Here is a 14,917-nt window from a genome sequence, read left to right as displayed (position 1 = left end):
ACGGCGATGACAAACTATAAGTAAGTCGCAGCGCTTTCTGTGGGAAGGGTTTGGCTGGCCGAGGGGAGCCCGCGTACCACTTACAGAAACCTTTGCTTTTGAAAGGTATAAAGTCAAGCTCACTCCAGGCACCCAAAAGAAGGGAAAAGGTACTGTATTAAAGCGCTCGAATCCTTTTCAGTGCTCTACCTATTGAAGCCAGCACGTTTTTTCATACTGTTTAAATCTTTCCTGTGTTTCTACAGCTGCAAAGATTGCCTTGCATAATTTTATGCAATCCAAAGAAGCTAGTGCAAGAGAAAAAGACCTGTTCCGCAGTGTAAAGGTGACTAGTTTTTCTACATAGTTTCTCATGTACAAATGTACCAGCAGCTCCAGAATGTCCACTGGTGCCATTTTGGGGGTAAATACTTCCAAACCTAAGTGTGCTGTTGCCTTTTTTTTTTTAACAGTGTTGCGTTTCTCAGTCCTGCTGGGGAAGTACTGCTTAGGCCAGCAAGAATCATTAGAAACTGAGCCTTACCAGTATCACTGGGCTTTAGGTTTCTGTATTGTGTCGCTCTTGATCTAAAATAACGTATCATCTGACAAAAGCATCATCTTCCAAGAAGTCCTCTAGTTTTGGGAGGGGAAATTCCCGCTCCCGCTGGCAGTGTGAGGAAGGGGCAGGTGCTTGCGCTGGGAGTTTTGCTGTGCTGCTCACGGCCGGCTTTCACCTGCCCCTCTCCGCCAGCAAGGGCCTTACCACCGGCCGAGTAAATGCGTCCTCTCGCTGCTCAGACAAGCCTTAGCCCGCCTGATGCAGTTTTCTTCTACTCTTTTGCCATTTCCTCCATTTCCTTCTCAAATTGGCACCATCAGTCTGCAGCACTCCCGTACCTCCTGCCGGGGAGAGGCTGGTTCCTTGCCATGCTCTTCGCCGGTGGCCTGGTCAGCCCTTGGCACCCCAGTCCCCTCGCTCCACCTGTTGTGACTTCAGCCCTCAGGTGTTTCTTTCTCATTTCCCCTCAGCGATCCCGGTTTGTCAGGCAGCCCGGACTGCTCTGTGACAGCCGCTCGCTGGCCTGGAAGAGTTCGCTGATCAGAAACATTGAATAGCAGCAGACTTAACGTTGACTTTTCCTGGCAGTCTTGCTAGAAAAATCACGATTAATGGTTAATGACCTTGAAGCAAACAGGTAGTGCCTAGGGAAGTGCTGGCCCAGCCAGCCTATCCCAGTGGAGCTGCTCTGTGGAAGCTGCACAGAATTAAGTCTTTCATTAATGAAACATGGTGCGAGAGCTGAAGGCTGACATCGGCCGCCTTTCCTTTAGGGAGGGAAGCTGGCAGAAACGGGCAGCAGACTCAGAAGCTCCAGCTGGGGTGAGGAAGATGTTCCTAAAATACTCTTCTGCTGTGTTCAATTTCTCATCTTCAATGTTTTGTAGGATACCGATTTGTCAAGAAATATTCCTGGTAAAGTGAAAGTGTCTGCACCTCATCTGCTGAACAGGAAAAAGAAGTGATTCCGTACTCGGGTTTCTCCCCACCGAACTGCCGCTGCTGCACAGGCGGAATCCAGCACCTGCAGACGGGACAGACAGACCGACCAACCGACCCCGACTGCCGTTAATGTGACTGAATTTAGCTTCCATGGTAGCAGGCAGATGAGGACCAGTTCCTGCATCGTGGTTTAGATGGACTCTTACACCTCGATACAAATAGCATAAAAACATCTAAGTAAATTGCTGGCGTTTGGTCAGTGATGTGATCTTACCCTGTTTGTTCTCTAGTGCTTTGAATGCCGGAGCTGAGCCCCCGTTCCCCGCGCTGCTGGGCAAAGCTGTGCCTGAATTTGCTGCAGCAAAACTCGGATGTTCGCTTTCTTCCCAAGACCTGCCCCTTTCCTCTGAAGGGGACCGCAGTTCCTGGTAGAAGTAGGACAGTTTTAGTGCAAAATGCTGCCTTTGAGACAAGGTAGAATTTTATTTTTCCCAAAACGTGACATCGGCTGCCAAGAGCTGGAAGGCGCAGTCCCGGTTCCGGCCCTCCTCGGCGCCTGCTCCCACCAGCACTGCCAAACTCTGCTCCATCGTTATTACCCCTGCAGAAGGGAGAAGCGAACAGGGAGGAGGAGCTGGGGCTTGAGGGTCAGAATGAGCCCCAGGTGCTGTATCAGTACACCCCAGAGAGCGAGATAGGAAACCACAGCTCGGCTCCGACCGTCTGCATCACCCCGAGCACTTACTCAAGCTACAGCTAAAGCTTACACAAGAAACCAGCGCAGGAATTACAATACAGGCATTATTTTGTTGTAGAAGTCAAAGGTTTTAATTTTTTTAATTTTTTTTTTTTTGAGGACAGCTTAAACATCATTTCACCCCTTCCCCACAGCAGCACAGCCTGTTCCTTGACCCCACATCACCTGCTGACAGACGGAACGGAGGCAGCCGAGGCAGGCACTGCCCCATTCCACAGCCATGTTCAGCGTACCTCTGCCAGGCCGATGTCCTTCCAGCTGTTCCAGCTGTAGGTGAGCTCCACAGGTTACTGATGCGGTCGATAACAGGCTCACAGGCTTTCAGTTACACTTCTCAGGGCAGAATATCTGCTACCTAAGGTTCACAATTGAAGTTGCACAACACAACGAGTTCCAAAAAAACCAAGCTACAAACAAGCAGAGAGTAGTGGTGCTTCAACATCGGAAGGTTTACGACAGTTTATCAACTCTGACGCTGTACAAGTTCCAAATCCTGTTTCTCTGACCTTAAGCATTTGTGGCAAAATGTTAAGCTGTTTCCTAACGCTGTAGACTACAACAGGACTGCTCACCCCTCACGGCAACCCTCGATACCCAGGGTGTGCCTCAGTACGTCCCGCACAACCACCAAAGTCCTCAGCTCCTTGATTAGGGACTCTGTAACGAGGATTTCCACACATGCACACCCTCTCTCTCACTTGGGGCTGGCCCTCGCCTGTACTTCAGGATGGACAAACCCAGAACTAGTTCTAGCTTAAGCACAGGCTACATCTCCACTTGCATTAAATACATTTATTGCAAACATCTTTACACAAAAATAGGTTCTCTCTAGGCCATTCACATGCAACTTAAAGGCAAGAAGCAACTACCTGTAACAATACAGCTATTTAACCTATACAAGTTTAATGTTTGCCACACTTGGTAAAATTATTACATCTTCTTAGAACTGCTTATCCATGCGCAGCTCCTTCAGCGACGTCTGCGGGGGGCTCAGGAGCCCGAGGTGTTGTTGCTTCCAAAGCGCTGATTGACGCTGTGCAGCAAGTGCTTGGGGAGGCAATTCCAGGAACTGGCCAGCATCTCCTTAAAGCAAATGACTGCTTCGAGGCACAGCCTTGGGGAGAGGGAAGAGACGGCCGCTGTTAGCATGAACAGGGGCTGCAAGGTAAGCTCAGGCTTTACAGCCGCTTAGCGAGGGCTTGTTCTCATTGTCAGTGCCAAACACGTTCTTCTGACAGGAAATCTGGCTCTAGCATAATTGGCTGCTGTTCTTTCAGCATTTTTTTAGAGGAAGAAATGTTTTCAAGTATTTTAGGAACATAAGAAACAGGTCTGGCGGGAACCCGGCACTGCTCGTCTTAGATGGAGACAGGACAGTTTAACGTTGAAGTCTTGCTTACCTTACGAGAGATCTTGGTTGCAGAGAAAACACAAGTATTTCGTTACTGTGAGCCTGGGGGTGGGTGGGGAGGGACAGAGAGAGAGAAGCAGTTTGGTTACGCGGATTCACATTATTGCAGCAGGAGCCCAACCAGCCAAAGCTCACACAAACGGACCCTGGGAAGGAAGGCAAACGGCACGGCTCGAGGAGGGGCTGGCGGTGGGGGAGCAGACGGGCCTTCACACAAATCACAGAGGCAGCAGCCAAGCTGAATGCAGAATTCCTCGCCAAACCCTACAACGTGGGAAGTGATGGGCACTCGGGGAGCTACAGATGAATCAAAAATAACTCTAGTGCCACTTCACACAAACAGCGGGAGGGGAATGGGCATCTCCTGCGGCTGTCGGGCAGGGGACTGGGTTGGGGGGAGGCCTGGCCAGGCCGGGGAGGGCAAGAAGCTACAGTCAGCACAGGTGCATCGGGCGGGGGGCCCTGTGAGCCCCACGTCCCAGCTCTGACCCTGGCCAACACCAGCGCTAGGGGGGGGAGAGCACAGGACCACCACCTGCGGGCAGTTTCCAAGTTTTCAGGGCTCTGCACTGAGGGACCTGGGACATGGGGACTGTATCAGGCTTAGCAGTCAATGGCGTTTGGTTTGGTTTTGGGTTTTTTTATATGGTTATGCCTCCTCCTTGAATGCACATAAGCCTATCCGCTGCCAGTGCATAAAGAACTGTTACACCGCTTTCGTTCGCCACTCGCCCCTTCCAGCTGACGCCCACTGGTTCTCACACTAGAAGGTGCGGGCACACTTGTTCCCCGTCTCCAGCCAACTGGTGATTTCACAGACCTTAGGACAGCCCTGTCCTGGCTGAAGAGCCCCTCTCTGCAGGCATCGCAGTCAAGAAATTACCTTGGGAAGGGCTCCCTAAAAACACCCCCAGGAGAAGCACAGGGAAAAGCTAAAGAAGTAGCTGGGAGATAAGAACAGGCTCCAAGTGAAACACACGTGTGAAGGAAAGTGAGTCATAGTTTGTTTAAATAATGAATAATGACTTGCTTTCTAGAAAAGCAGCCAAACACTTCCCCTCCGAGCTTTGTTTATGCACCTTTGTCAGGCCTCACGAGATCATGCTGCCGACTATGAGCGTTTCACGCTCGCTGGAGTGAGACACCACGGCTCCCGCAGGAAGGGCCGGGCTGCACAGGAAGGGAAAGCTCAAACTAAACTTACAGCTTTAGAATGGGCCAGTAAGTTGTTGGCACAGCCCCCAAAGACGATCACCTCTCCCTCTTCGCTTGCACAAGCGGTATGCCACAACCTGGAAACAGAAGGCAGCACTGCATTAAACCAAAACCACACCCCACCCAGTAATGCACCTTCGGGATTTATATTTAAAGTTAACACATGCAAGTTTGCCCCTCCACCAGTACGCTGTAGACTAATTCAACAGGATTTTCTGTGCAGAGAAAGAAAACCGGTCAGCAAATCACGGGCTGTGTAAGGGGTCCTGGTTAGAGCGGGGCTGCAGAGCAGCGGGGCTGCAGAGCGGCGGGGCTCAGTGGCACGCTGCCTGCAAGTGCAGGTATGCGTGAAAGCCACAGTCCCGTCGCTTCTGGAGGACGGCTGTAAGGATGTGCTTGTACAAACTTTATTTTCATGTCCCGCTTGAGTCAAAAGACCGAAGGAATGCTGTCAGATGTTGCACTGTTCTCCTAAGACCCGGGGAAACAACTCATCTCACAGGCGCATTCAGCAACAGCACGGCACTGTCCTGCTGCTCCAAAGCAGGGATGGGCAGGCCCCCCCCCCAGCAGCTCAGCCTTGTTACTGCCCCAGGAAAAGAGACCCCCCCCATCCCCACCAGCAGCAACAGCAAGGCCAAGGGGGGCAGCTGAGCAAGCATCGCTGCTTTAACTCATCTAACCTCGATCAGAACACTTCCCCAAACAAGACGGATCACAGTAGCTCATGTGATGTGATGTGCCATACACATGCACAACAGTAGTCTTGCTGCTTTTAAATTGCAGGTCATCCTCTCTAATTAATTTACGCAGCAGGATGACAAAAACATCTTGGGTGTGCACAGGATTAGCCACCAGCGAGGATGCCCAAAACAGTGACACCCGCCTGCGTCCAGTTTGCTGGCAGAGCAAGAAGACAGAGGTTCTGGTTAGCTCCTGTGCCGGCCACCACAGCTCAGAGGGCCCTGCAGCCAGGAGCTCAAACCCTCAATCCCCGTGTTCCCTGCCGTTTCACAAACCCTGAGCTTTACGCTACCCCCAGCACCAGGCCTACAGGGGTATTCATCTCGCATTTTGTGTGCGCGTTCCATGCACCTGCACTTCTGGGGCAGAGGCCAGCATCAGTAGCGTATCCTTAAGAAAAATGAGTGCTGTAAAGAGGAATGCGCGTCCTCTCTTTGACGGCCAACATTAAATTTTTTAAAATAAGTTTCCAGGAAAGCATCTACCATACCTTGGTTTTTCAGAATAGTTATGCTCAAACTGTATCCACTCATTCTTGCTGATACAATAAATCCAAGCATCACCTGAAAACAAGCAAAACCCCAAATACAAACAGTATTGTTAGTTCTTTCACGTTTGCTGCAATAAACATGTACTCCACTGTAACACAGTCCCTTTTTGTTCTTAAATAAATCAAGTACTTTAGGAAAAACCTTATGAAATATTGGACTACCTGTTTGAAAACAGGTGTTTAATAGTGGTTTATGGGAGTGAAGTCAGAGGGGAAAGATGGGTAACTCTAAAGCTCTTACTAATTGCAATTTGCATTAGATGATACATTTTTAGAGCAGATCAATTTCTCTAAATAATAGGGTCTCAACGCACTCAGTGACTCCCGCTCTGGGAAATTAGCTGTTGACCATAAGGAGTTGGCATGGAAGGAATTTAGCAAGAATTTAAAGTGATGGGGCAATAATTCAAGCTTCTGTGCACAACTGTTCAAGAACACAAAGACAACACAAAATTCTTTTGGAAGGACTTACTTAATGGCTGCTTGTCAGTAGTGAATCCTCCAAAGAGAAAGAGGTGATCTGAGGAAATTGGTGTCAAAGAATGCCACGATCGGCCAACTGGGCAAATGCCTTGTGTGATTCTGTATTTCAATAAAAGCACCATAAATTACAGATGTGCTACAATAAAATACCGCTGCTTTTTTCTGCTCTGATTATTTTTCAGGTATTTGAAGGATGCAGCTTCATACTGCACAGAGCTCATGACCCAACAGCAAGTGTCATTTCTTTAGGCACAGTAAAAGAATTTTACTCCTCTCAAAACTTAAAAAAGCCCAACAGCAGGAGTCAGCAGCTGGTCAGGAGGATCAGTTCTACTTGAGTTTACTTACTCGCTGGAGTTTCACTAGAATGATTAGAAGTGAATAAAAATGGTATCTTCATATTGCTTTACAAACAAAAGAACTCAAGTTTTAGTACCTACATTTCATTCCACTCCCATGTATCCAAATTCAGATAGTAAAGATCGTTCATTCTGGACTCCTACAATAAAGCAGACCATGGCTGAAATACTCTGTTTAGGTTTCAGTAACGCATCGTTAAACTGGGCTGAGGCTTACTCTGTATCTGCCACCAAACACGTAGCCTCTGTTCCCAACTGTAGCACAGGCGTGAGCTGCTCGGGGTGACGGAGTTTTACCCTAGGAGAAGAAAATGTGAAATAAGGAGGTAAATTTATTGGCTACATTAACAAAAGAAAGAAAATGCCATTTCACCAGAAACCTGCAGTAGATCAAGTAAAGAGGAGCTGAGCTGAAGACGCCCATCTCACGCAGGAAGCAGCACGGCTACAGCCGCACCAGGCAGCCTGGGAGGCGTGGGGCAAGAGCAGATGTGGCGGGGCAGGGGCCGGGCTCCTCTCCGGCCTCTCAGAGAGCTCAGCTGGACATCGCACTCAAGGCAAAGCAAGGTCTCACAGTTCCATAAATCAGTCACCCGAGGAGATGAAAGGCTGAACTAGAGTCAGATTTCAGGCCAACAAGGAACAGAGAGTGAAAAAACATCCAATAAGTTATTCTGTGTGCACAAATTTGCTTTTTTTGATGGATGGAAGATCAGAAAACTCATTAAAAATGGGATATTTTTTCCCCCCTCTTTAAGTGTCAAGATACAAATTTTGCTTTTGGAAGAGAGTTCAGAGACAGATTTCAGGCCAACAAGGAACAGAGAGTGAAAAAACATCCAATAAGTTATTCTGTGTGCACAAATTTGCTTTTTTTGATGGATGGAAGATCAGAAAACTCATTAAAAATGGGATATTTTTTCCCCCCCTCTTTAAGTGTCAAGATATAAATTTTGCTTTTGGAAGAGGGTTCAGAGAGTCACAGAAGACCTCAGACTGTAAAGGAGACAATGACATAATACATCATTAAGCAGTATTTTTCTTGAGTTATTTCTGAAATATTTGAGATCTGTATGTGTGTGGTAAGACAAAGCAATTCTTTGGTAATCTGAATAAGAAGTTACTTATCTCAAATTTCATCTCCTCCAATTCTACGGCAATATCACTCCATTTGCCTCTTCCTGAATACTTCTGGGACACTTTAAAGGGTGTATATTTGCAATTACGGAGTGTTACGTTTTGGTTTGACCACCATTCAGCCCCCAAGTGTAATGTACCAAACCATCACATTACAGTGAGGATGCCAGGAAACCATACATTTCGTTTTCCTGAGCTCCCCGTGAGCACAATGCCACTGAAGCATGAAAGCAAGCAAGTCAACAGGAAAAAAAGATGAAGAGAGAAAGACAGATCAAAATAAAAGGCAAGTTTCCTGTCTTTGGAGAGGAGAGAGGCCCTAGGTAAATGAATGGTTTAAATTCAGTTTCAATGGCCTCAAGAATGCTAATGAATAGGCAGCAGGTAATTTTTATTTTGAGGGGATGTTTCCAAGGCTAGTTCTACCAACAGTGTTTCAAACCCCTCTCCTAACAATCCCTCCCCTACAAGCACGTTGTAGGCAAGACTGCAAACACAAGCGAACGACATCTCATGGCACCCGTATATAGAAAAGAAATTATCAGTCCCACTTCACTGGCAAGAGAGGAAGGTACAGGGAATTAAGACAGCTCGCTCAGGAAGCGCAAGAAGGGAAGAGAACCCTGGTCTCGCAGTCCTAAGCTTTAGGTCCTGGCCAGGTTTCCTCCCCTGGTTGGATCAGACAGACTGCATGTCCCAGGAGGGAAGGCAGAACAGCAGAAACCAGCAGTGCTTCCCGCCAGCCACAGCTAGAGCCAGCGGCCTGTGATTCATCCCACGGAGAAAACAAACCTAGCAAGCACCACTGAGACAAGATCGGCTCCACACCGTCCATTTGTGGAGTCTCCATCTCATGACCCTGCAAGGCATTTCTCAGGTCCTCCTGCTAGCTAGCACTAGGTATTTCAGAGGGCTCTTCCACCTTTCCTAACTCCTGGCATTTTGGGACTGGTTTATATCCCGAAGAAGGCAGGATGACAGAGCACCTGACAACTAAACACTTGGCAGTTAAAGACTGGTGACATGTAAACAAGGCTGCAGGGTGGAGCTGGAAAGCAGAAAAATGTATTTTGGGTGAATTTCCATGCTTCTTGCTTGCTTCTGGCTTATCACATCTTCTAAAAAAACACCATGGAGATACTAGAGATAGGACCTCCCCATGAGATACAACAGGTTAAGAGAGCTTCTCCCTGCAAGTTCACTGAGCACACAGCCAGGCGCTCAGAACATCTGTGGCCCAAAGCCACTGCAGCTGGGGGACAGGCCGCTATTGGCCCCGCACAGCTGCGCAAGGAGGCCATTTTATCAGCACCTTCTTCTAACTTGACACAAATTAAAGCAGTGAACCCAGGCCTAGCAGAGCCATGCTTATTTTCACAGGATGCTAGAAGAGCTACAGCATGCAACGCACACATTTCTTAAGAGCTGTAACTTAAAATAATTGACATAAGACTAATCATTACCGTAGTTATAGGCTGACTCCAAGTAAAAGTTTCAGTGTCCAAAACATGCACATGGTCGTTCCACCCTCTAGGAAGACCTGAATTCTTTAAAAATATTAAATAAGCAACAAGTTTTAATAAGCACTAATCAAATGCTAAAGTTTAAATAGAAATTACTTCAATGTTTACTTACCCAAAAAGAGGTTTCATCAAATTCAAAAGTTCCTCGTTGCTTCCCTTCAGGAAAATAACCATAGCCTCCAAAAAATATTAGCCTGAAACAAAACATGCATCAAGATCTATTAGAAATGCTATCCCATCTGTTGCTACAAATTAAAGTTCTGTAAAGGCTGTGCTCAAACAGAAGACAGGAAAACCAGGGAAGCTTTTTGGCTTCATTACTTCCAGTATGTCTACAACACAAGTTTTCCAGGTGTGGGGCCCTGTTTCTTGCCTCATCAACCCTACCACCCACATTAAATCCCTCTGTAGCTGTCTCCCAAGCCTCAGGCTTCCAAGCTTTCCTCTAGTTCCAAATGTGTCAAGCTACCAGGCCTGCTGGCTGGTCGCTGCGTTTCAGCCTTCACTACTGGAGCTCCCAAACAGCAGCTACAGGGGTTTATTCCTGCAGTTTCCTGACTCTGCCCTTTCCAAGCCCTCTGCCCGTTTTCCCTAAGCCCACGCTGTTCACAGACACTCCTGTAAGAAGCAAAGGGAAAGCATTACAACTTGGGCACGGTCACTGCAGAGGTGTGTGCTAGGCAGGGCAGGGCAGGAGGGGACCAAGGGATGCTACATGCAGCAGACCCTCTACCACTGAAGCTGCTTGGGAAGTTTTTAGTTTCGGAAGAGGAAGACATTTTCCTTTGCACTTGTTGCATTTTGTTTCAAAGCCTGAAGAACAGTTGCTATGAGCAGTAACTCATCTGTTTTTACTGTTCTTTTGTTCTTTAAAATGTAATTAATGTTTGGGTTTTAGCATGTATTAGAAACTAATGGCATGGTTTCACCAGAAATTCTTGTTGAAGTAACAGAAAAGAATCTACACCTAACTAAATACCCACAACTCCAGTCTTGCACAGATTTACATCTAAACTGACCACATCAAATATCCTAAAAATAAGCTTTCTCTCCACATCAAGAATCTGAAAACTAGCATCATGGGCAATTCCCTATCTTTCCTGAGTCTCTGCAGCAAATCACACAGCAAATATCGCAACAGTGAGCTTTCTCTCCATGCAACGGACAAAGCAGCACAAGCATCTGTAGTGTTACACACCAAAATCACCGTACGTGGCTCAAACAGAAGGACATACAGCATCCCTGATTTCCTCTGCCTCAGCAGAGCCAGAAACGATATGGTCAAGACCAGCTGTGCTAACAGGCAGGAGACGCCTGTGCCGTCCAGGTAAGGTTTTGTAGGTAACAGCTTAAACCCCTACCCTGACGTGACACGTCAGTAAGAACCTGTAACCCTTGCCAGTTGTGACCAAAGAAGAACTAGAGGCCCCTGACTGTCACCTCATATTCGCATCAGACCTCCTCAGCCCCCGGCATCACGTACCCAAGCAGCACTGCCCACGCCGGGCATCTGACCCACAGCCTGCGGAGAGAGCCCTGCTCTGCGGGGATCAGCCTTTCCAGCTTCTCCTCCAAAGGGACAATTCTGGCCATGCCAGTTGTCACCTGTGCCAGAGCATTTTGGAGACGTGTCCTCTAGAAGCCAGGAACCCTCTGAGAAACCAGCCCTGGGTAGATGCTCCAGTATGAGAGCCAAAAGCCCTTCCCTGAGATAATTCACTTCCATCCCCAACCTCCTGAGCAGCTGGGATACAGCAAGTCAGTGGTAGGAGGAAACTACCTACCTACAGCAGGGTCTTCCCTCAGTCTATCCCCTGGTGCCAGAAGGCTGGAACGATCTCATCACGCAGCTCCCTGCTCAGAGGACTAGCACTACACTAACTGAACGGAGGAGGAGCGTGCAAGGGCAACAGCAATGTTCTGCATGCCAGCTCATCTGGCTTCAACACCTTCTCTGTGTCTTCCTCACCTTTTCCAAGACTGGAAATGCCAAAAGGCCTTCTGGCATCTCTGGGATGCTATCCCAACACGTTAAGTCAGATAACATCAACAGCAGTTCATCTAACACATTCCTCGTTTTGTGCAACCCTCACAAAACACACCGAATTAAGCACCTGCATTGCTGAAAAAGCCACGTGCAATTTTAAGACCAAAATGGCTTCCTGCTCTTCACCTATCAAAGAAATGCCAGCTGTCCCACAAGACATGACCAAAAGATTGCATTTTGTGCGACACGGGGAATTCTTCACAGGATTATTCTGCAAAGAATAATTCCTGACGCAATTGCCAAGAGGAATGATGCTGTTACAACTGACCACGATGCAGTGCCTTTGACGAGATATACTGAGAAAGCACCATGGAAGATTTGGTTGTAATGAGCCTCCATTTTGGACTGTGACTCACACAGATACTTTGCAGCTTACATATACCCAAATTGGGAGTGAGGTTTTTCACTTATCAACCGTTAAAGGACAGAACAGTTTTAAAAGGCTGGCTGGGGAAGAAATCCAGCATCTTCCTGAAGCACACATGTGCTGCAGACAAGAAGTCCTTCTGCAGCTTTTGTTCAAACAAAAAGACATGACAATTGCAAGACTAAGAGTGATTACAAGCAAACACACACGCAAGGATAGCTGTGCTGACTTCATTGCTGGAGCCTTACTTGTTTTTGTAAACCCAAACGCCAAGTTTGTCCTTTGATGAAGGGGGTACCCCCTGACACTCTACTCTGACCCACTGCAGCACTTTGTCCGTGGATCTGGAATTTAACATGTAGAACTGTAGAAAATAAAAAGATTTTTTTTACCCACACAGTTAGCTTAAAGCTTAAGTCTGACTGATGTTAAAATATTAACTTTTAATTAGCACGTACTGGTACAGAAATAAATTAAAAGTTCTTTTCCTAGCTGCACAGAGCATTGACAATGTTTGGAACAAAATTTGGATCCAAAGATCCTTATCTTTTTGCAGACTCAAGCCCCAAACGCTTTTTACAAAAGTAACAGGACTATGGACATTGAGTTTTACTATCCAAAAGCTGACATGGGATACAATGAAGGTGTGTACAAAATAGCAATTGTCTTACAATAAAAAATAAATCTGGTAAAAAAAAAATTTATTTTTTTACTGTATGACCCCTTCTCTGCATGTTACGTCATTTCACATGGAAAGAAATAGCCAATACACATATATAAACTAACTGAAATGTAACAATACCACAGCGGGAAGGAAGCAAGTCACGCTTTAGAAATACAGTTTGTTTCAGACTGTTTGCAAACACTGTATCAAGCTACTTTCAATTTATATTTAAGAGCGAGGCCAAAACTTATTTAATTTAAACCACACTTCCAGAACATCAAAAGGTATTATCAGAGACTCCAGAGAAGAATAACATTTCAAACTACAGAGCAGTTACAAATCACCTCCTGATATCATTTCAGTGAACTCTGCAAATTCCCATCTTTCAAAAGCAGCAAACTCAAAAGCACCAATGGAATACAATTTACAGGGTGAATTGCACAAGAACAAGTGCAACCAAAACAAATAATAGGTCACAGTGTTTCTTCAGCAGTGTAAAGCTACCAGAGTACAATCATCATGTGAAATGATGCAGAGCTGAAGGCTGACCTGTTTTACAAACGTCATGTTATCTGACCTGTTGCAGAGAAATTAATACACTGAACTGCTAAAAGTCAGCCAGCTAATCACCTGCATGGAAAAAAAAAATCCAAGCAGTGAGCACCATATTTTGTTAGTCAAAACCGCTTAGGTAAGCACAAAAAGAACACAGCTTTGATTAGTTCACATCTGGGGAAGCTGCTGACAGGAAGAAAAAGCTGGTTATCTGCTTCCAAGAACTAGAGATACAGCCAGTAGATGAAAATATGCTGCAGAAGCCACAGCAGACACAATGGCTGGATACATGTTCAGCATCCCCTGTTACTAACATTTAAGCTCTGAAATGAGATCAAGTCATTCAGAAGAAAATGCTTCTGTGATTTGTTACGATTATACATTTCTTGCTTTGGATGGACTTCAATTAACTGAAAAGGCCACTTCTAGTTTATAAAAAATGGGAACAAAAGCTAATGAGAAGAAACTTATCTGTGAGGAAGGGTTTATCTTTAAATTACTAACCTTGTTTGTATTGCCACGCGCATGATGTCCTCCAAAGAGGTACACCACTCTGTCTACACACACGGCACAACTTCCAGACATGGAAGGTGGAACATCTCCCTCTGTTTTACTCTTCTTCCTAGAAGAGCAGTTGAAAATATTTTATCTGATAAAAACGAACAATAGTGATTGTATCTGGAGTGGAATTTTATAACACTACTAGTATGTTTTTAATTACAATAGGTCACCGTGGACCATTCAGTTGTGAGTTCTTCACACCCTTGCAGGTTTAACAATTTGCAACACTAACTTGCTATGACAGAGGGGGGTGGGGAAAAGGCAATTTAATTAGTACATGTTTCGTGGGGGAGGAATCCCGTCTGCCCAGTTCAGGAGTTTAGCATGCCTTTCCCTTTCAAAATCCCCAGAAAGATCCTCAGGCAAAGAGGATGCTCCTGTCTAAACGGAAGGTTCCTATTTTGCTATTGCATTTTTAATGTTTGTAACCATTATAACCACAAAGATGAGCTTCCAGCCCCTGTCCAAGGCTCTCCCTAACCACAATGAGGACTGGAAGCACTGCTGAAACTGCCCTTTCTGCAAAGCGCTGAGGGGACTTGGCTTTAGAGCGCAAGGCTCTAGCTAGCTACGGAACTGGAGCACTGGATTCCCTTTCTTTGCACTAATCGGGCACGCAAGTTTCACACAACTTCCAGGCTCCCAATGATCTAAGATGATACAGTAGTTTCTTTGGCTGCATCAACAACAAACAGGAAGTTTATGGAATGTGGAAAAAGGGACAGGCCCCTTAGGAGGAATATAGGAACGCTGTCAGAGCATGCAGGGATGCGATGAGGAGGCCAAGGTCCACTTGGAATTAAATCTCGCAAGGGATGTCAAAGAAAATAGGAAGGGCTTCTGGAAGTACGTCAGCAGCAAAAGGAAGACTAGGGAAAAAGTGGGCCTGCTGTTGAATAAGGTGGGTGCTCTGGTGACAGCGGATACAGAGAAGACGGAGTTACTGAATGCCGCCTTTGCTTTGGTCTTTACAGTTAAGGCAGGCAATGACCTGGATGAAGGGACGGAGCGTACCCTCAGCGAGTTCGCTGGTGGTACCAAACTGGGAGGAGTGGCTGGCA

The 14,917-nt window shown here is 46.5% G+C and overlaps 2 protein-coding genes across 2 annotated transcripts in view; one reads left to right on the top strand and one right to left on the bottom strand.

The window, feature by feature from the left end:
- The window catches only part of NEMF (nuclear export mediator factor), a 23,349-nt gene extending 21,843 nt beyond the window's left edge, over positions 1-1,506 (top strand). Inside the window, exons 29-32 of the mRNA XM_009696939.1 lie at positions 1-20; positions 106-149; positions 246-325; positions 1,429-1,506. The exon at positions 1-20 is cut by the window's left edge and continues 78 nt beyond it. Of these exons, the coding sequence (XP_009695241.1) occupies positions 1-20; positions 106-149; positions 246-325; positions 1,429-1,506 (222 nt within the window). The remainder of the gene's footprint in view (positions 21-105; positions 150-245; positions 326-1,428) is intronic.
- A 1,511-nt stretch (positions 1,507-3,017) lies between these two features.
- KLHDC2 (kelch domain containing 2) overlaps positions 3,018-14,917 on the bottom strand; it is a 13,948-nt gene continuing 2,048 nt past the window's right edge. Inside the window, exons 3-13 of the mRNA XM_009696938.1 lie at positions 13,800-13,917; positions 12,325-12,440; positions 9,775-9,856; positions 9,603-9,686; positions 7,220-7,300; positions 7,084-7,142; positions 6,633-6,742; positions 6,101-6,173; positions 4,856-4,943; positions 3,641-3,693; positions 3,018-3,354 (exon numbers count right to left, since the gene is read on the bottom strand). Of these exons, the coding sequence (XP_009695240.1) occupies positions 3,231-3,354; positions 3,641-3,693; positions 4,856-4,943; positions 6,101-6,173; positions 6,633-6,742; positions 7,084-7,142; positions 7,220-7,300; positions 9,603-9,686; positions 9,775-9,856; positions 12,325-12,440; positions 13,800-13,917 (988 nt within the window). The 3' untranslated portion in view covers positions 3,018-3,230. The remainder of the gene's footprint in view (positions 3,355-3,640; positions 3,694-4,855; positions 4,944-6,100; positions 6,174-6,632; positions 6,743-7,083; positions 7,143-7,219; positions 7,301-9,602; positions 9,687-9,774; positions 9,857-12,324; positions 12,441-13,799; positions 13,918-14,917) is intronic.

This window comes from Cariama cristata, unplaced genomic scaffold (genome assembly GCF_000690535.1).
Source record: "Cariama cristata isolate BGI_N322 unplaced genomic scaffold, ASM69053v1 scaffold14693, whole genome shotgun sequence".
In the NCBI taxonomy this organism is placed as follows: domain Eukaryota; kingdom Metazoa; phylum Chordata; class Aves; order Cariamiformes; family Cariamidae; genus Cariama; species Cariama cristata.
Note: the sequence above shows the minus strand (reverse complement) of the source record. Positions and strands in the feature narration are given on the sequence as shown.